General features: G+C 39.2%; 1 protein-coding gene across 1 annotated transcript in view; it reads left to right on the top strand.

Annotated features, from left to right (window-relative positions):
* The window catches only part of LOC140242147 (tRNA (34-2'-O)-methyltransferase regulator WDR6-like), a 50,152-nt gene extending 30,398 nt beyond the window's left edge, over positions 1-19,754 (top strand). The window contains exons 13-25 of the mRNA XM_072321911.1: positions 13-186; positions 745-906; positions 2,858-2,935; positions 5,442-5,630; positions 6,276-6,336; positions 7,523-7,588; positions 9,926-10,131; positions 11,418-11,668; positions 13,169-14,154; positions 14,945-15,088; positions 15,866-15,972; positions 16,623-16,690; positions 17,714-19,754. Of these exons, the coding sequence (XP_072178012.1) occupies positions 13-186; positions 745-906; positions 2,858-2,935; positions 5,442-5,630; positions 6,276-6,336; positions 7,523-7,588; positions 9,926-10,131; positions 11,418-11,668; positions 13,169-14,154; positions 14,945-15,088; positions 15,866-15,972; positions 16,623-16,690; positions 17,714-17,840 (2,619 nt within the window). The 3' untranslated portion in view covers positions 17,841-19,754. The remainder of the gene's footprint in view (positions 1-12; positions 187-744; positions 907-2,857; positions 2,936-5,441; positions 5,631-6,275; positions 6,337-7,522; positions 7,589-9,925; positions 10,132-11,417; positions 11,669-13,168; positions 14,155-14,944; positions 15,089-15,865; positions 15,973-16,622; positions 16,691-17,713) is intronic.
* Positions 19,755-21,177: the final 1,423 nt, after the last annotated feature.

Genomic DNA, 21,177 nt, shown 5'->3' with positions numbered 1-21,177 from the left:
TTTCCACTGCAGACTTGGTGGAAGGTTTCTGCATCGTCTTCTCTTGCCATGATTCCCCACGCACAGTTCACCTTGCCTCCTTGTCGTCAGCGCTGGGCAACCTGTGCTGTCGTGCTGGATGACGATAGAATGGTCTGCGGCGACAGGAGAGGCTCAGTGCATCTTTACGGGTGCAACCCCAACGAGGTAGTTGAGGTTATTGTTTTAGAAAGCAGCTATGGTTTTATGCCAAATGGGTTGTTGAAGTGAGGTGTAAGCTCATATGACATGTGGTGTGTATTCTTTGTCAAATCACATCTGTTCATACTGTTCCTTGCCACAAGAATTGATTTTTTTGTCTTTAATCTAATGTTTTGTTATCATAAACAGATGTCCTCAGTGATAGCCTTTGTACACAGTATTTTGTATTATGCCAAAGGATCCTATAAGTGCCATTAGAAGCTAGATTTCATATCATAATTCTTCAAATGATTTCAACCTCAGGCATTTAACCATATGCAGATATTATTTGTCTTTTTTTTCAGCAATTTTTGAATAAGCTTTGAAATCTCGACCAGCACATTTTTCTTTGTAAGTCATTGATTTATCATTATTATTCATTTTTTTTCCCATTTGTTGTTGTGCTATTTTTGTTGTTTTTTTTCTGCATAAATATGTACCCCATTGATGGTATTCTAAACTGTGTTTCACACCCAGTTGTTTGCAATATTCTAGTCGGAACACTTTTGAATTTGCCGTTTGCAGATAGCAGGACCAGTGAGTTCCCTGCCAGGGCTCCATGGAAAGTCTGGGACGTCGTCCGTCTGTCTCCACGAAGGGTTGCTGTACAGCACGGGAAGAGACGGAACTTACCGCCAGATCAGCATTACCGACGGTGGGGAGCTCAAACTGCAGAATACATATAAGGTTCACAAACTGTATCATGTATCATGGGTTACGCTCCTTGATCAGCATTTTTTCTTGCTTTCTCTTTCTCAACTGCTGAACTATCATTTACAAAATGGTACCATGGGCATTATATTTCCAAATTTCTAAGCTATTTTTATGCCTCCGCCACGAAGTGGTGCCGGAGGCATTATGTTTTCGGGTTGTCCGTCCGTCCGTCCGTCCGTCCGTACGTCTGTACGTACGTCCGTCCGCTTTCGTTTACGCGATAACTTGAGTAATATTTACTGGAATTTTACCAAACTTGGTCCAAGTATGAAGTATGATGGGGCAATTATTTGATTAGATTTTGGGTGAAATCGGCTGAAGGTCAAAGGTCAAAGGTCAAGGTCAAATCATGAAATTGTATCCGTTTACGTGATCACTCAAGACTGGATGGAGCAAATTTCACCAAACTTTGTTGGAGGATGATGTATGATGGGACAATTACTTGATTAGTTTTTCAGTGAAATCGGACAGAGGTCAAAGGTCAAAGATCAAGGTCAAATCCTAAAATTTATCTGTTTACGTGATAACTCAAAACTGGATGAAGCAGCTTTCACCAAACTTGGTCCAAGGATGATGTATGATAGGACAATTAGTTGAGTAGATTTTAGTAACATTGGCAAGAGGTCAAAGGTCAAAAGGTCAAGGTCAAATGCTACAAATGTTGCAATTTCCCCCATATCTATGCAATGCCCGAAGGTATTTTCTTGAAACTTGGTGTGGACATGTACTACTGCGTAAAGATTCTCCAGAGAGAGTTTCATGTCATAAGGTCAAAGGTCAAAAGGTCAAAGGTTAGGTGAAAATGTTGCAATATTACTTTTCTCTCAAATGCTTCAATGTATCTTCGTGGAACTTGGTACATATGCATGTACTGTCTGGCAGGGATTATCTAGGGAATTTAGGGGTCATGGGTCAATAGTCAGGGGGTCAAAGGTCAAGGTCAACTCCTCAAAATTTTACTATTTCCCTCATATACTAGTATATGCAATGCTTGCATTATTAGTTTCAGAACTTAATACATGCATTACCTAATGGAGATTCTCCGGGAAATTTCCAGCCAGAAGGTCAAAGGTTAAGGGTCAAAGGCCAGGTTTCAATGCCCCCCCCCCAAAAAAAAAAATAAAAAAAAATCTCTTTTGTACCATCATCACACTCTTTCTTCGTACCTTGGAAATTACTCATTGCATAAACTTTCCCAAAATTCCCCAAATATGTGTATCTGCACTCTTAGAAAATTATAGCAAACCCAGTTCAAGACATTTCTGACAAACCTGTCATTTCAATATTTTGCCAGTTATGTGAAGCTGTCATGGATCACACATTGTGAAGACATTGTACTATACGCCTATTGGGAGAATCATGCATTATGGCGGAGGCATCAGTCGCCATAGCGACATTTCTAGTTTTTTTTTTTGATCATCCAGGTTTTTATGAAAGTCTAACGAAGAACTTCCACTATACATATATCCGTTCTTCCAGATAAAGTGAAGCCCTTGAGATCATGATAATTGCAGTGAAGGTCAAAGGTCAATTTAGGAATGCAAAATTTTATTTGAACATGAAATAACTCCAGGAAAATGCCATAAATTTCTGTGTATCCCATTGATTGAAAGTAATCAACCTTGAAATAATATGATTTGTCTGATTCAGTTTTAAGGTTTGCTGTCTCAAGGGTTGGAAGTCAAAAGTAAAAATGAAGCACACACTAATATGTATCTTCTTATACGCAATCAATGGCTATTGGCTGAGTGCATTTTATAAGATGAAATACAGACGATATAGGATGAGATGATTTAATCAATACAAGTGGTAGGAGATAGAGAGAAACTGCTCTGTATTAAAGCCAGTGGACTGTTGTAATATGATGGTTGATCTTTGCAAGCAAATGAATTATCAAAGTCATATTTTTTGTTGATTTTTCAAGGTGTACAAAGGATTTGACTGGCTTGAGAAACTGATCTTCACGGATGAAGGAGATATTCTAGTGCTTGGCTTTCATTCTGTAAGTACTGTATGTACAGGCCATGAACAAGCTTGAAGGTTATTATTTCTATTCATTCTCATCTTCATGTACCATATTGTGTTTTATGGCAGAATTTTACAGGGTGTGTGACTGATGTTTTCTTCAACTGACCTGTGCAGATCTAGCCTTATTTTCACCTGACACACCTTCCCTGTCAGGGGAGAGCTAAAGATGATACCAGAGAAAACATCAATTCATTTGGAACACCAAATATCTACATGTCTCATTGGTGATTTCATGCAGTGTTCTTCGACTCAAGTGAGCTACAGTTTGTATTGCGATCGCTCCTCGTCCGGCGTGCGTCCTCCGTCGTGCATCGTGCGTAAACTTTTTACATTTTCATCGTCTTTTTGAGAACCCCAAGACAGATTTTCACCAAACTTGGCAGGTAGCATCCCTAGGGAGATAGAATCTCAATTTGTTCAAGTGGTCACCATGCCCCACCTGGGGGGCCCCAGAGGGGCCCAAACTCCCAAAAATTAAGGAATCTTAAAAAAAATCTTCTTCTCTAGAACCAGAAGTGGTAGAGCTATGTTAATACAATGAGTTAGTACATTGATTACTGAAGTTCCAAGTTTATTCATGGCAGAATCAGGGGTGCCCCCTTGGGACCCAGGGGAGGGGGCTTGGAGGGGTCCTAATGGGGCCCAAATTGTACATTTTCATCTTTTTCTTGAAAATGTCATGATGAATTTTCACCAGACTTGGCAGGTAGCATCCCTCGGGGGAAAGAATCTCATTCCCATCAAATGGGCACCATGCCCCACCTGGGGGGCCCCAGGGGGCCTAAATTTGAACCTAAATTGTGAATTTTCATCTTTTTCTTGAGAACCCCATGATGAATTTTCACCAAACTTGGCATGTAGCATCCCTAGGGGGATAGAATCTCAATTCCATCAAATGGGCACCATGCCCCATCTGGGGGGACCCCAGGGGTCCCCCCATAAGGAATCTTTAAAGATTTTCTCTTGAACCAGAAGTGATCGATTGAGCTAAGTTAATACAATGAATGAGTATATTGATGACTGTTGTTTCAAGTTTATTCATGGCAAAATCAGGGGTGTCCTCCCCCCCCCCCCCCCTGGGACTAAAGGAAGTGGGATGGGATGGGTCCAAATGGTGATGTAAATTGTGCATGTTCATAATCATTGAAAACCCCTTGATGAATATTCACCAAACTTAAAAGGTAGCATGCCAGCTCTCAAAGCTATCCTCTACCACAAGTTTCCAATGTTCTCAGGTAAGAGTCTGCAAGAATGCATGGAAGGTGAAATTGCGATACTCAGGTGAGCATGAGACCCCTGGGTCTCTTGTTTAATTTCCTTTTGTCCTTTTTAAAAATTTACCAAGAAAGCTGTCACAATTTCCAACATTTAACAAGCACAGATAGTTTGCACTGCTTCATCTTCCAATGCAACAGTGATGCACTCCCACAATGTATGTAAACATAAAAATGCGCAAAGCATATTTGAAACACTGTACATTAGTAGTTCCATGACAAGTAGTTCAGATATTGACTGGGCTACTGAATGCCATGAGAAATAATTCACTACGTCACATTTATGATAACCTTTGCTACTATGGTTTGATTAATAATGATAAACATACAGTGTAGTTCTTATGACATCTGAGACAGACTTGGTTCTGTGATACAAATTTTGTTTGTTTCTGACAGCCTCCTCTTTAGAAATGAGTTCTCTGTGAAGCCAGAGTTAATGAAATCAATGTAACTTGAGTTTCTTGTCTCATCTGGTGTTGATATGAACAAATTAATGACTTCGTAAGTAACCAGGCTTGTTGTGTTTGTGATTCAGGAATCATTCTGTTTTATAAGATTTAATTCTTTCATCAGTGGCGGATCCAGAGGGGGTGCAATAGGCACATACAACCCTCTCTATTTTTGGTTAAAACAAAAGAGTTGAAAAGAAAAAAGATGGGAGGGGGTGCGTGCACCTCCCTTTAATTTAGCAAAGGTGCCTCCCCTTTACGGAATTCCTTTATCTGCCCCTGTTCATGGCTGTTTGATGGAAGGGTACTAAGTATACATAAATGTTTAGGGTTAAAGGGATGGTATAGTATTGATGGCGATGACGATTGGGCTTTTAACTTTTTACAAGATACCAAGAAACCACTTATGAAATGATACAGAGCATACCTTTTTAAGAGGAATTCAATGTTTATTAGATGAAAATTGGTTTTGGAATCGCTGAGACATCCAAAAACAAAGTAAAACAAAGCGATCCTTATAAAAGATGGGTCCCAACTTTTATTAGGATTGCGTTGTTTTTTATATCTCAGCCATTTCAAAACCAATTTTCATCATATAAACGTTGAATCCCTCTTGGAATTACATGCTCTTTCATATTTCATGAGAGGTATTTCATTATCTCACCATTAAGTGTTAGAAACCTGAAATTAGGTCTCAACTAAAACTATATCATCCCTTTAATATGTCTTTGGTTATGTCTGTCTTCCTCTTTTTGAGGTGAACTTTGTGGTATGGAGCACCAGCAGCAATGAGGCTCTCCTTCGTGTGGACTGCGGAGGAGGACACAGAGCATGGAACTTTGGTCTCCTTGACGACCAGACTGCAACGTTTGCCTGCATCAAAATGAAGCAGCTCCTCCTCAGCCGTGTGCCTGCCTCAGCCTGGCAGAAGCAGAAACTTCTCAAGGTTTGTTTTTTCTTGGTTGGGAACATTGCGGTCAAATGTATGGGGAATGTGATCACTGAAGAAGCCTTGGACTGAAATACCGTGCGCTTGATTTAGTCCACTTGATGTGAGATATTTTCTTGTAGTGATAGATCATAGCATGTAATTTGTAATCCCATTTATCTATTAAAGAGCAAAATTAATTTTAGTCATAATGAGTCTTACAGACTTGAAACGATAGTGTCAGTATTATCTGTTTATTTTTATGGAGACATTTGTAGTAAATGTATCAAACGTGCAGATATCAAGGGGGTTTCAAGAGAGGGCTACAAATTCTAAACCTGATTGACTAGATTTGGCATAGTAGTAGAAGAAGATATGCATTTACTCTAGTTCTATGCCTATGCTATCATTTCATGATTCATCATTATGATTATCTATTTCCAAATATTGTTCTGACTGAAATGGGGAAAAGTAGAAACTGGGTAGACTTGAGCTGCATTGTCTGGCATTGTGTACTTTGGGGGTGATGTACAGTTTATGTATAACACTTTACAAATTCTTGAATGTGTGAGAGCATATATACCAGTAGTCAAATGATATAAGTATTGAAGAATAAAATCATTTACATCAAATGCCTATTTTCTCTTCTTTATCACTTTGCAGAATGACGTTCATGGGAGAGAAATTACTTGTATTAAATTCTTGAAAACAGTCTGTTTTGCAGGTAAGCAACTGTGTCACCAGTGCTGTTTTATATATGATGCATCACGCGTTACTCCGGGGTACCGTAGTACCCCGGGTAACCGCGTTGTGTAGCGCCACCTCACGTCCACTCAAGGACAGCCAGAGAAAATGCATGCACTGTGTGTGCATGTACATAGCATTCCCATGCCACTGCATGCTATACTATGCGTGCATGGAAGCTGCGATACCACGAACGTGTGCTTTAGTGCAGTGCAGTGCAGTGGCTAGCTCGCGCTAGCTTCAGCACCAAAATAATTTCCTCTTTTTGGCACCCAGGGTACAACCTTTTTAAAGAAATAAATAATTCAACAAAATGGCTGATTTTTATTTGGTACCCCGGGATACCATTTATGTCATCATATGCTCTTTGGTTTAACATTTTTTTATTCTTTGTCTGCCACAGTGTAGAGCCCCTGTGTGTCACATTATTTTGAGACTGCAATGCATGAGAGCTTTTGGAAAATATTTTGTTTTTCAAAGACAGTAAGAGGAAGAAGTCTTCCATAGAGCTCTCCTCAAGAGTTTTTGCATACATGTATCAAGTAAACATGTTCACATACATAGACATATACATAAAAACATGATACAAATACTTTTTCTATCATTCTATGTATAGATAATGTATGAGCAGTACTTTGGCATGTGAAATTAAGCTGATGGATTGTTGTCTTTTATGTGCTTTTTCTGGTTACAGCTTGTTATTCCGAAGGTTTGTTATTCCGAAGGCTCTTTAGTCCGAAGACTCGTTATTCCGAAGGTTCGTTGTTCCGAATTTCATTTTCGGATTAATGAATCTTCGAAATAACGAACCTTCGGAATAACGCCACAAATGTTCGGATTAACGAACCCTTTTTCATTTTCGGATTAACGAACCTCTAGGTATTGGGAATTTGTGTGTTTCGGATTAACGAACCTTTGGAATAACAAACCTTCGGAATAGCGAACCTTCGGAATAACGAACAGCACCCCTTTTTCTCACCCGATTTGCAGCTGTCAGTTTATGCCTTCACTCTTTGTAAAATTCAGTCAATTCTATCTTGTTCATTTTGATCAGTGAAAGTGTTAGTTTGTTGATATATCTGTGTGTTTCACCCAGTTGATTTCTTTTCATCTTACCTATAACCACTAACTTTTTCTATCTGCCATGTGTATTTGTGTGTATACAGGTGAGACCTATCACATCTGTGCTACTGGGAGTGAAGATACAAAAGTCAACATCATTGCTTTCACAAGTATCCTTTCAATGAACAGCGGCATCATGTCAACATCTAGCCCTTGATTGTCAACATGAGGAATGCCCCTCCAGTGTTTCTCTCATCGATTCTTTTCTTTTTTATGCCTCCGCCACGAAGTGGTGCCGGAGGCATTATGTTTTCGGGTTGTCTGTCTGTTCTTCCGTCCGTCCTTCCGTCTGTCCGTCCTTCCGTCCGTCCGTAATGAATTTTGTGGACAGCGTAACTAAAAAACCTTTTGAGTTATCCTAATGAAACTTGCCATGTATGTGTATTAGGGGGTGAAGTTGTGCCTATCAACTTTTGGGTGCACATGCTCAAGGTCAAAGGTCAAAAGGTCATGGTCAAATATGTAAAATTTCACTGTTTCCACCATATCTATGCAATGCCTGAAGATATTTTCTTGAAACTTAGTGTATACATGTATTACCCAATTAAGATTCTCTGGTGAAAGTTTGAAGTCAAAGGTCAAATGTCAAAAGGTCAAGTAAAAATATTAAAACTTCACTTTTTTCTCCGTACCTTGGAAATTGTTCAAGATATCTTCATGGAACATACATGTACTGACTGGCAGTGATTATCTAGACAATTTAGGGTTCATGGGGTCAAAGGTCAAGGGCAACACTTCAAAATTTTACAATTTCCCTCATGTTTATGCAATGCCAGCAGGATTATTTTTTTGAACACTTGGTCTTGGTGTATGCATATAACCTAATAGAGATTCTCTGGAAAGTTTTTTTTTTCTTCTTTTTTTTTTTTGCCTCAAAGGTCAAAAGGTCAAAGATCAAGTGAAAGTGCTGAACTAACTTTTTCCTCCATATCTCGGAAGTGGCTCAAGTTATCTTGAAACTTAAACATATTTATGCATGTTCTGCCTGACAGTGATTATCTTATGAATTTTAGGGTCAAAGGCCAGATGAAAATGGTAGCAATTTACTATTCAGTACAGAAATTGCACTTTTTCTCCATACCTTGAAAATTACTCAATGCATAAACGTATGAATAGGTCAAAGTCAAGTTAAAGTCCTTAAATCCCCAAATACATGCTCTCCTATTCATCCAATTAAACCTAGGTCAAGGAAGGTGAATATTCAACACATTTGTGACAAACTTGTCATTTTAATATTTTGCCGATTTTGTGAAAATGTAATCACACATTGTCCTCATGTACTATCTAGACCTATTAGGAGAATCATGCATTATGGCGGAGGCATAACAGTCGCCATAGCGACATTTCTAGTTTTTTTTATTTCATCTGTTTACTTAGGCATACATACATTTTACCAGATCAAACCTCTTACCTGCGTTTTAATTTCAAGTGTGCTTTCTCTATTAACGATTACCCAAAACAAACAATTATGCCCACTTTTGTGTGGTTTGTGCACATAACTGGTACTCAAATTCAGTTTTTAACATGAAGAATAACAAGGAAACAGTACTTTACTGTAAGAATCTTTCCTACAGAGATGTAATTATCTGATTTTGCTCAAAAGGGGTTGATGAACAACTTGGGTAGTGAATGACCAAGGAAAACTTCTCCTTCAAATTAAACCTTCATGTGCCCAGGTACTTACATTTTTCATTAGCATTCAGTAATCCCTCCAAACTTAACCTAGTTGTAAAGTAAGCAAGCCCTCTTAGGTGAAGCAGTATGTCTCAGTCCAACTAGAAGGCCAAGGTTGCACAATAGGGATTAGGGGAATTGGGTAATCTCTATTCATTGACGATTAGTTCCCAGATATCTCTGCTAATTGGCAAACAAAGCAGTCCATTTTGCTGCACATTTTTAGTATCACCAGTACCTAGGTGCCATGGATCCAAGAGCGTTTTAGATGCATTATGGGATAGCTCGGGGGACTAACTTACCCTGGTTTTGGCTGCATATGCACTCAAGTCACGTCATGTCTTTATCCAGGGGTGTTTTTTTGTTGAAGATTTCTTCGCTTTCCATCATGTGACCAGCACATTGAAGCCTTGCAGTAGTGAACCAAGACTCTATAGTGACCGCAAATCAATAAAATTTTGAAATTTCAAACTCTTTATTGGATTCTAACTGAAGAAAAAAGCAGCAACGAAAGAAAAGCAGACGAAAACTGCATTGAATCACATTGGAACTAAGACACCTGCAAGACAACTGGAAGTGACAGTGCTCCCAAGGAATCCCACATTGCATCTGTGACAGGGCAGCGTGCCCACAAGTTTTTTGCACATTAGCGATACCGAGAATTGGCAAATGAAGTACAGTAAGGGTTAAAAAATTAACAACTTGAAAACTTTTAGTATATGCCATATTTCTCAGCAAAGAATATATTTTGATGTCCTTGACTTGCAATTCAGCGCCACATCAAGTTCCCGACAGTGACCCACCAGTCCCTGCAACATTAGGCGAGTCACAAGTCCTCCATTGCTTGCATGCACACGTGTCTAGTGTGAGGGCGCTAGCCACCTGTCAGTCACGCTGGTCCAAGAATGACAGCCACTTACTCTTCTCGGTTGGTGGGAGATTCACCATTAACTGTTGGCGAGTCAAATTCAGTCAAAAGGTGAGAGTAATCAAAGTTAATGTTTATAAAACAAGAAGGGTCATTCTGCCTTTGATACCATTTGAATTCATCAGTAATATTTTATAATAATAATAAGGTCTTATTTACCCAGGGTAGCCTCTTCAGTGTTACCACAGCTCTACCAGAGGGTCCTGCCATTATTATTACCCTAGCATTGCCAGGTACCCATTTATACACCTGGGTCGAGAGGGACATAGTGGGTAAAATATCTTGTCCAAGGACGTAAGCACTGGGCGGGATTTGAACTCGGGTCCTCCGATTGGGAGTCGGGAGTCTTATCCACTATGCCACAGCTTTTTACAAAAATACAACACTATTTGGTGTTGAAATTTCTTTGTGGACTTGCTGTGTCACAAACCAGATCTCTCAGTTATTTGCAGAAAGTGAGGAAGACCTAAATGGACAAGATGCATTGAGGTCTTGTGATCTGAGGGATTACCCTACTGGTTTTGACTTTATGGGAACAACACTGTATGTGGCATGATTTTTAAGCAGATTTACACTTTTGGACCACTTTGTGACTGGATAAAGAGAAGAATTTGAAGCAGTTACCATGATTGCCATGGTCTGAAATGGCAGGCTTTGTGTACCACTCCTTACATTGCTCATAGAGCCAATTTTCAGATGATGCTGTTGCATGAACTGAAGGATGTGAATGCATGAAGCTGCACAACACTCCTAAGTGTTTATTTTTGAATGGCCCCTAACATATCTCTGAAATTACTGAATATATTTTTCACTCTCTTCTTTCATAGCTGTTTATTAGGTTTGTTATGAAATACAAATCAAAAGAACGGTAGTTTGATCTCAAACCCTAGTAGAAAAATATATGACTCTTATTGCACATGCCATTTTCTCTGTAGGAGCTGAAAATGCTCTCAAAATTTTCTTTCCCTTGACAAAAGCAGTGAGTTATAAAAAGAGAGTCTGGCCAACTCTGTTTTCAGTTTATGAGCTTTGAAGCCTTTGATTTGTCAATAGCTGGTCCCGTGATTTACAGGAGCCATGATGTTACCAAAGAGAGTGTACACGCAGTGCCCATTGTTAACTACCTGTACACGCCTCTTTGCTTGCCAATTATGACGTCTGAGCATACATGCTAACCATCTAATGTGTAATATGCTCAGTAACGACATGGCGCCCATTGTCAGTAGTTGGCTAGAATCTCTTTATATACAGCACTAGACAAAGTATAAGAGGAGGCCCTCTATTTCTAGCTTTGGATACAGTGACACTGACTGAAAGAATGCATGTATTCTTTGCAGGAGCCAAAGACATTGAGGCAAGTCTGCTCACTCCATCACCTTGCCTCACATTCCTCGCTGATCTCGGCCAGATCTCGCAAGAGAGCACAACGCAGAGATGCAGCCCTTGATCCAGAGACAAGATTCATGGCGGTGACTGTCTGGAGGAAGGACGTCTTCGGTCATCCAAGAGGAGGAGGAGAAGATGATGATGATGGTGGAGAGGGGAGCGTTGTCATGGTTGCTGTCGCCAGCTCAGATGCATTGCTCCGGTGAGATGAGTTCAGATATAATCACTTTCCTCTCAGCCCAAACTGCTTCCCTCTTTACATTCTGTGCACAGTTTGTATCATCCATCCACACAGCTGTCTAGTCTCAATATAGAATCATTAACTTTCTTGTACAAGTTGCAAATTACCTCATCAAATCAGCAATTTAGCCATGATGTACATTATGGTGTCATATTTGTAACAGTTGATTCACTATGTTTGTATTTTATTGGATATCTATCACTCAGATACTGTTTACGCTATATGTTTAGCAATGGACCTGAGCTTTCGATCAGCATGAGAAGGGGGGGGGGGGTTGAGCAAGCAGCAAGCTCTAATCTGGTGTACCAACAAGGGGCAACAAAATGAAAGTGAGAGTCAACCAACAAATGCAAGTTACCAAACATATCAAAGTATATATAGAGTAAGTTTTTACTCTGTATACTTTGATAGGTTTGGTAACTTTGGTAACTTGTGAAATATATAGTGTATACTGTATGTATTTTTCTGATTATATGTTTTTGTTTTTGTTTTTGTAAAGTGTAAGATGCTTGAGAAAGGTCTTTGACCAAAACCATGTCTCTTGACCTTCTATCCAAAATACAGAAACACTAGTCTTAGTGATGCCATGGTTAATGTAAATATCTGTTACCTCTTTTGTGTAAATTGCACAGTAGAATGCAGGGAATGTGTGTTCGCACATTGGTGATTTAATTTCACACAGAGAACAGTTCTGCTTGGGAGTTTTTGCACAGTATCTCCGAGTCAGCTATTTGATGAAAATGATTTGATGTTTCACAAAAGGGTCGGAGGATTTCTAACCAAATGCTGAATGGGAAACACGATAGTCCACAGCATTAGAGACATGAGCAAAATGTTATATAACTCTGCATTGCAGAGGGGGTTAAAACAAACAAAGTTCTGGAATTTGTTGATAGCATGTCCTATTATCTTGATGTACACCAGTTTTGCAGTAAAAACAAAAAACATCAGAATGACAATAGGGATTGGCATGAGTATGGGGTCTTGAGCCATTTTGAAAGGATTAGAAGAGGTGCAATTGCTGAAAAGACTTGTACACACCTTGTTAGCAAGTTGATAATCTGTGTAAGGTCTGCAAGTTCACAAGTGTGCACTTTGTCACAAAATTCTGTGCATGGTTGAGAATTATTTTGGATGTGATGCTTATGTATTTTTTTTTCAAATAAAGTCTTTATGGCTAATTTTCTCAAACACTGTTACCTTGATCTTCTGTTGCCATTTAAGCCACATTATTGTGGATCCTTTTGTGAAATTATGCAATTTCCTCAGATTTGTTTTTATTTATTTATTTTTTGCTATGCATTATATAGGTTAACATGAAGTGATAATGTGAAGAACAATAATTGGACTCTCTTCTATCATTTCAGTATGGTGGGTGCCATTTCAAATGCAAAGTCATCTAGTTTGTTTTCTCTGTGAAGAGATCAACTTGAACGTTTTGTTTCTCTTTCATTCCGATAGGATTTTTGCATTCAAGGAAGGTGCAAACAAGATCGTGCCTCTCTGCAGCAGTAACTTACATGATTGCTGTCTACTCAGCTTGACCTCAGTCGAGGTGACCTCTGACGAAACGGATAAATCCAGACGTGTCATTGGTAATGGGAGAGCCCTGCTGAGTGGAGGTACTGATGGGAGAATTGCATTATGGGATACAAGAGGTGTCCACACTCTAGTGAAGGAACACATGGGACCGACTGGATGCAGTGAAGAAGAGGAAGAGGAGAAGGAGGAAGAGGAGAAGGCAGAGGGAAATGAGCATATATCTTATGAGATTGAGCAAGATGCAGTGCTTGCAGACGGTGATGAAACGGCTGAAATGTATGCAGCTACGAGGACTTCTGTTTCAGATGCACTGGAACACAAAAAGAATATGAGTACTATTGGGGACCCCCTCCACACCACCAGTGAACAACTCACGAGCACTGAGAGTGTAAGTAGTCTTTCAGGTGAGGGTAAAGTACTTGACCACAGGACAAGAGTATCTCTTGTAGATAGTAATGTCACAGGATCTATGTCATTTCAGGAAGAGGACATAAAGCAGGATTCAGCGTCTTCTATACCGTGTGCAAGGGTGCAGGATGCTCTGCACCGGCCAGCTGGGAGTGAGGTTATTACTATGACAACCAGGTGCTCTCTATCAGGCGATGCCTGTAGTGGTGATTCAACAAACACTGTCAGTCAGTCGGATTGTAGAATGATACCTTCAACTCTACCAGGCATTTTGCTCAGAGATGTTCTGCCATCAGGTTCTCCAAAGGATGAACCAGAATCCAATGAAAGTGATGATGTAGACCGCCAGAGAACTTTCCCTTTGAGTTGGACATCACAGGAAAGGGGCAGTGCTGCTCCAAAGCATCCCATGACCAGTGGACACCCGGGTCGCATTGTATTGTCTTGGAAGGCACACCAATCTGGTGTCAATGCCATGGCTGTAAGACAAATTGGAGGTGAGATTTAATTTGTGTGAAGCAAGTCTGACTTTGTTTTAGCTCCCTGCCCATCAGTCATACTGTAAACGCACAAATTTTCTTGCATTTCGTGCTATTGTTGGCTAGCGCAAACTCTAATACCCACAAAAATATCTTCACAATTTTCTCTGCACATTTTGAAATGGGTTGACTGTCGTGCAACGTGAATTCAAGAACCTACGAATATGTTTTTGAGCCACTCAGCACGAAAATATAGACATCTGCAGTACATACCAAATCTGCAAAATTAAGTGACTTTTGTAATCTTAAAAGCAGGTGGTTGGAATTTGACCAAGTGGGGTAAGGAAATTATAGTTTATGCAAGTGTTGGTGGCTGTACCCTGTAGGGGATTCCTACGGCATGACCCAAATAACCTGTGTAGCTACATGTAGTTTTCATTATGTTTTACTCTTCTTTCATCTTCTTAAAATCTGGTGGCAGGAATTTAACCAAACTAGGCAGGGGATTATACTTTTGTGATGGTGTCAAGTACCCCAAATAAGCCCAAATACCCAAAATGAGCAAAGTAACTACTGAGCTTGAGGCAATTCTCATATCTCAAGATATTTGAAATAGTCTGCCTCAGGTAGAGTGCCATGAAGGCTGCGTGCAGTGCTCGGGGTGAGCGCTAGTCCAGCACGTCTCTTGCCCTGAACTTGATCCCAAAGCCCAGCATCTTTGTCGTAACAAGTATCTCTTGAAGTACACAGAGCTTTACAGTGTAATGTATCATAAATATATAATTATGTTTTGTTTGTATTTCAACAGCTGACTTGTGGCTAGTGGTGAGTGGTGGTGATGACAATGCATTGACAGTGAGCTTACTCAGACTCTCTGTAGATGACCATTCACTTCAGAGCTCTGTGCTTGATGTACATCATCTACACAGGGCACATGCTGCCCAAGTCACTGGTATGTTTCCAAAATATTTCAACCGTTCAATTGTTAAGCCCTTTTCATTATAACACTGCAATCGTATCAGCCATTTCTGTCTATTGCTCAATTTGTAGTTGTCACTTTTTTATTGTCATCCTTTTATTCTCAAAGTCTTTTTTAATGTTAAACATTCAATTTGTAGAGCATTTCTTTAGTCTACCAATTAAAATGTAGCAGATTCCTTGATAAATATTCCAAATCTCTTCTTAAATTGATATTTGATTCTGGGTAGTCTTTTTTGTTTTTGCTCAAACAATGTATATCCTTACGCATCTTTTGTCTACCATTCAATTCTTGAGAGTTTCTCGTTGGCCCTTCTGGGCCCCATTTCATAAAAAATGTTAGGATAACAGCTCCTACTGGAATGGCAACTTCCCACAGCATCAGCCAATCAGGAAGCTAGATTCCTGTTGTTACCATGACAATTGCCATTACAGCAAGACTTGCTATCACATCAACTTTTATGAAATGGGGGCCCTGGTTTACCTTTCCATGGATAGTTCTCCAAACTTTTCTGTTAACCTGTTGAGGGCGAGTCCCAAGTATACTCGGGCAAGTGTCTATGGGAAATGCGTGTCATAGCAAAATCAGCCCGTCCTCAATGGGTTAACACTCCCAAGTCTGTGTGGCATAATATGTCCATTGTCAGATTGTCTTTCTCCCCTAGATTCAAAGCACTGCCCCATCCCCCCTTTTTTTTTGTAAGCTTATTTCTTGATCCTTTTAGGATGATGCCTTTCTTTTGTTGCCCAGGGCTTTTGTTCATGCCCCAGGAGTTGACCTTCTTGTCAGTGTCTGTGGACCAGAGACTGAATGGGTGGGAAGTACAACTTGGACAAGGTTTACAGACCATCCAGAGGGTGAGTCTTTATTTTTAATTCTGTTCTGTATTTTCTGTTTGTTCTCTCTGCAAGAAATCTCTGTGAGGAAGCCAGGAAAATTTGCTAAATAATGCTGAAAGTTCAGATTCTGAGATTAGTTTACAATTGAGAATATGTTAACAGTCTCCTGTCTAAATTTCAATGTCTATGAGTAGTTTGAAATTTGAATGTTATTCTTTTCACTGAAGCATGTTCACATGGTGTTTGATCTCCTGCATGCTTAAATGCATCAATGATGCACAGAGACTCCAACCCAAAGCACCTTCTGATCTGGAGATTCTCCCGCCTGAAACCCCTAGCAAACGGGAGACTCCAAGTTGATGTGTGCGAAGCGCGAAGTTCCTAGGGTTCTAGATGCTGTTTGGTGCTATCTAAGGCTTATTTTTTCAACATACGATAGAAATATGTAAGAAATCCTTTCCAACGGGAGACAAAGAGCCAGGGCGGGAGAAATTAAATCTCAAACGGGAGAACGGGAGATTTTGCAAAAATGGGTTTTCGGCGGGAGATCTCCCGTCGAAAACGGGAGAGTTGGAGTCTCTGGATGCATTTGATAATTTGTATGTAATGATGATGGATCACAATTAGTACCTGCAATGATTTTCCATTATTGTCTTTGCGTGCTGCAGGTTATTCTGAAGTCGTGTCAGTTCATTCATGTTCCTGATGTGGCTGGTATGGATGCATGGCAAGACACGTGAGTCTATGTTAAATGTAAACAAAGCATTTTCCCTGATCAGTCAATGAAGAGCTGAGAACTCCACTTGATTCTGCAGGAGGCCTCCTGAAAATGTCAGTATCACTTCATGATGCGTACAAAAAAAAAAAAAAAAAGTATTGACATCTCCTTAAGGGGCGGATCCAGGAATTCTGTAAAAGGGGGAGGGGAGCCTTGACAATATTAAAGGGGGGTGCATGTGCCCCCTTCCATTTTTTCTTTTTATTTCTTTTTTTTTAAACAAAAATAAAGGGGGCACATGAAGCAGTGAAGCTAGTTGTCAAAACAATCAGACCAATTGGACAGTTCTAGAGAGGAGCCCTAGTTAATTGTGAGGATGTGCTGGTGTTGAAGAGACAAAGCTATATCAGTACCCTCGCTTCTGATCTATTCTGAGAAACAGGGAGGATCTTGATTATCCTCAGCACATTGTGGATCAATATGGAGGCATATACTCCTCACAGATCTGATTTAAATGGGATGGCACAACAGAAAAGGATGGGAATAAGAAGATTACAGGCTTGACTGCTGTATGAGACTACATGAAACAAAGATATGCAACCCAGAATTAAGTTTTTGCTCTAAATTCATAGAATAGCATCAATTCCTATCATAATCTCAAGTATTTAGTGCAATTTTTGAAAAGCTAATAGTGGAAAATAAGCATTATTCTTTTCATTGGTTCTATGATATGTACACCTGTTTGTATATGTGTTTGCATCTATCTATCCACTTATTCATCATCTATCTATTTATCTATCTATCTATCTGTCTATCTATCTATCTATCTATCTGTCTGTCTATCTGTCTGTCTATCTATCTATCTATCTATCTATCTATCTATCTATCTATCTATCTATTTACCTTTCTATATATCTATCACTATCTACCTATCACTCTCTCTATCTTATCTATTTATTTGTCTGTCTATCAATGTATATCTCAATCTGTCTATCTAACCAGATATAAATTTCACTGCATCATATTCTGTTGTATTGACAGGTCAGACAATGTGCACACAGTAGTATGTGGTCAAGGCCTCCAGCTGATGACCAGTCCAAGCAAAGAAACACCCAGGCATGGCAGGGAGGTAATGCAGGACTTGCCACCTACATTCCAGAACAGTTGACCATGGAGAAAAACCAGGAGGGTTTTTCTCAGCTCAGGGTTCATGAAGACAGAGTTCAAATGCTCATATCTGAGATTCATGAGCAAAGCTTTAGAAACATAACTTCAGTGAAGTTGGTGTACATGTATAATGTAATAATGAAACAAATAAGTTGAGAAATATGCTATACTTCAAAAAAAAAACTATTTTGTCAGAGGTAAATAGGCAATATGGTAGGAGCAGCTGGACGCGCCGCATGAGTAGATCATAATATAATTAAGTTGTAACTGATGGAAATGATGCTACATACATGTATGGTCATCATTGCCTACATACTGTAAACATCAATATTTTTGCGTGATAATATTTTGCGCTGAGCGACTCAAAAACATATTTACAGGTTTTAGAATTCTCGCTTGCCAGAAGTAGCACAAAATACGCAAAAATTAATGTACTGCAAAAATTTCTGCATTTACAGTAAAGGAGGCAATGTGCTACATACTTGTAATGCTTCTGGCATGTAAAATGAGGATATGCCCAATATAATAAAAGACAGAAGAAAATATTATATTGAAGTTATTGAATAGCAGGGCAAAAGATATGTTGTTGTTTTTTCCATGGCAAACATTGATGAGTCAGGGGAAGGGGCTAGAAAAACAGATAAGTAGAGACTGTTTCATGTTGTAAGATCAATATGTCAAAATCATTTCTCCAATAGGATGGACTCAAGGTGCCTTATTAGAAAGTGTATGTGTTAGGCAAGAGCTACAGAAGAGTGTAGTGATAATATCATGGCTTAAATGTTGTTAGAAATGTATCCAATTACATGCTGTAGTAAAGAGAGATCAAAGTCTAAAGAAGTGATGCCTTACATTACCAGCAGCCATTAGAGAGATTGAAGTTGTCGTAATCTAAGGTAGTAATCTCAGAGGTTTCTCTGTGTTTCCAAAGTCAGTAATTCTTAGATTCACTGTGATTTGTGAATCTGCTTTAATAGCAGCAGCTGAAGACACAAGTGAAGCAATGTCCTGCTCTGTTGCTTGTTAGTGAAGTAATTATAATGTGCAATAAGTCTTGACTATCTCAGCGGCTACCATGTATTTCTCGAGACACTGAACTTGTAATCATGAAAAGACATGGGGAGGATTAGGTATTACTTCTGAAGTACATGTATGAGATATTACATTTTCTCAGTGATGAGTACGGTGACTCTCAGTAGAATAGGGAACATTCCGAAGAAACAATGGGCAACAGAATGCATTCTTGACTCAAAGAAAGATGTTCCAAGGTATTTCTGTGATTTTTAAAGTAGAGTTCTTTTGGCCTCTTGCCTCACTTGTAAAATGCAGGGATGTATTTCATTCACCACCAGTGACATTGATTTTGATGTTCTGTCAAACACTGTGAGAAGTGCAACAAAAAATATGACTACCGGTATGATCTTTATGAAACAACTCCAAGTGTACTCAGTGAGGAAATGCATTCCTAGAATATTCACTTGATCTTTGGAAAACACAGGAACTATTGATATTTGTTATGATTCAGCAGAGGTTGCAGACTGTACCAATAAGAGATGAATCATTTTGTAATGAATATCTATTTCATATTGATTTACAATGATCCAGTCACTCACAGCTTGCTCACACAGATGTGGGAAAAATGTGTTGCGAATTACAAGATCTAACATGCTAGTTCAAGACTTTTATTTGAGATACTCTAAAAACAACTGTGTGCTACAGTCTGGTCGTGTTGTATGCACAGTTTTATACAAAAAGTATGGTAATTTGATATTTGATATCTAGTGAATAATCCAGTGCATTGGCCCTTTAGCAGTACATGCAAGTCAAGATAGTTTTTGAAATGTAGGTCTGATTGAAATTGTATGATTCAGTTATGGACACAAATACTGTGATCACAGAATAACTTATACTGCAGGTTGATGGGGGGGGGGGGGGGGGGGGCTACTGTAAAACCAATTTTTGGCGTGTACATTAAACTTTTGCGAATTTGGCGAGATCCAGGATTTGCAAAAGTAAAATGCATGTTTTGTCTCCACAATGCAATGACTGCTTGTGGCAATTTGCAAAAGTTTCATGCTGCCATAAAGGCCGTCGGCTCCAATTCACAAAACTTTCATGCTGTTAGTCTGGAGTTCTCTGATATTGCTTTCGTGCGCAATTGATTTGGTCAACATGACAAGATGTTCATTTACACCCTACAGCTACACATGAACCATAATTCAAAACTGAAGAAAACTAAAAACAAAACCAAATAAGTGAAACAGTCTGATTTGAGTTTGCCCACAGAGATTCCATATGCTCAGAATTTCTCCCTTTTTATAAATTGTGGAGAACTTGTTTTGTAAGTGGAAAACCATTTCATTTTTTTTTTTCATGTTCTTTGCTGATAAATGAATCAATGTGATTCCTGACCAGCTATACATCCAATAATAAAAACTCATACAGAATAAATCTATGGGTTATTGTTTATTCCTTTTCATTCTTGTAGTCTGCCAGCACAGCAAAAGGTCAACTTGGAGACTATGACCCTTAGGTCATACTGCCTGATTGTATCATATACATGTAACTGTACTAGTTTTACATGTTTGACCACTTCACAGGGATTTCTCCCTACTCAAAAGTGAAGTTGGTTCTTTTGCATTCATAGGGTATGACTTTCCTACACACAGAACCGATGGCACTAAGATTCCTCCAAGAGACTTGGCAGTGAGGATAAATTTCCTTGCCAAATGACGTTACCTCGGGACTGAGACTCAAACCAGGAACCTCTTTAAGGACAAGTCTACCTTCATAGACATGTGGATTGAGTGAATGCTGCACTACTATATTAGTAAAACACATCAGTGAAAGTTTGGGGAAAATCGGACAATCCGTTCAAAAGTTACAAATTTTTAAAGTTTCTGCTCAGTAACTGCTGGATGAGAAGACAACTTCAGCGTGTGATGTCACCTTTACAACGATGTAAAGAATGTATAGAGAAAATTCAATATATTTTCACTTTACTCTTAAAATAAAAGAACAATTGACTTCCTCTTTTAGACGGCAGGGGGAATAATTGTCCAGGAATATGCACTTTTTAAAAAAAGTAAAATTTTGTGAAATTCTCTCTGTATTTTCCGTATATCATTCTACGCATGTGACATCATACACTGTAGTAGTCTTCTAATCCAGCAGTGACTGCACAAAAAATTTAAAAGTTTGTAACTTGTGAACGGATGGTAGGATTTTCCCCAAACTTTCACTGATGTGTTTTACAAATATTGCTGCATTCATTCAATTCATGTGTACATGAAGGTTGACTTGTCCTTTAATGCATAAATGGAAGGCTGGGCTTTTAT

This window comes from Diadema setosum, chromosome 18, assembly GCF_964275005.1.
Source record: "Diadema setosum chromosome 18, eeDiaSeto1, whole genome shotgun sequence".
Taxonomy (NCBI): Eukaryota; Metazoa; Echinodermata; class Echinoidea; order Diadematoida; family Diadematidae; genus Diadema; species Diadema setosum.
Note: the sequence above shows the minus strand (reverse complement) of the source record. Positions and strands in the feature narration are given on the sequence as shown.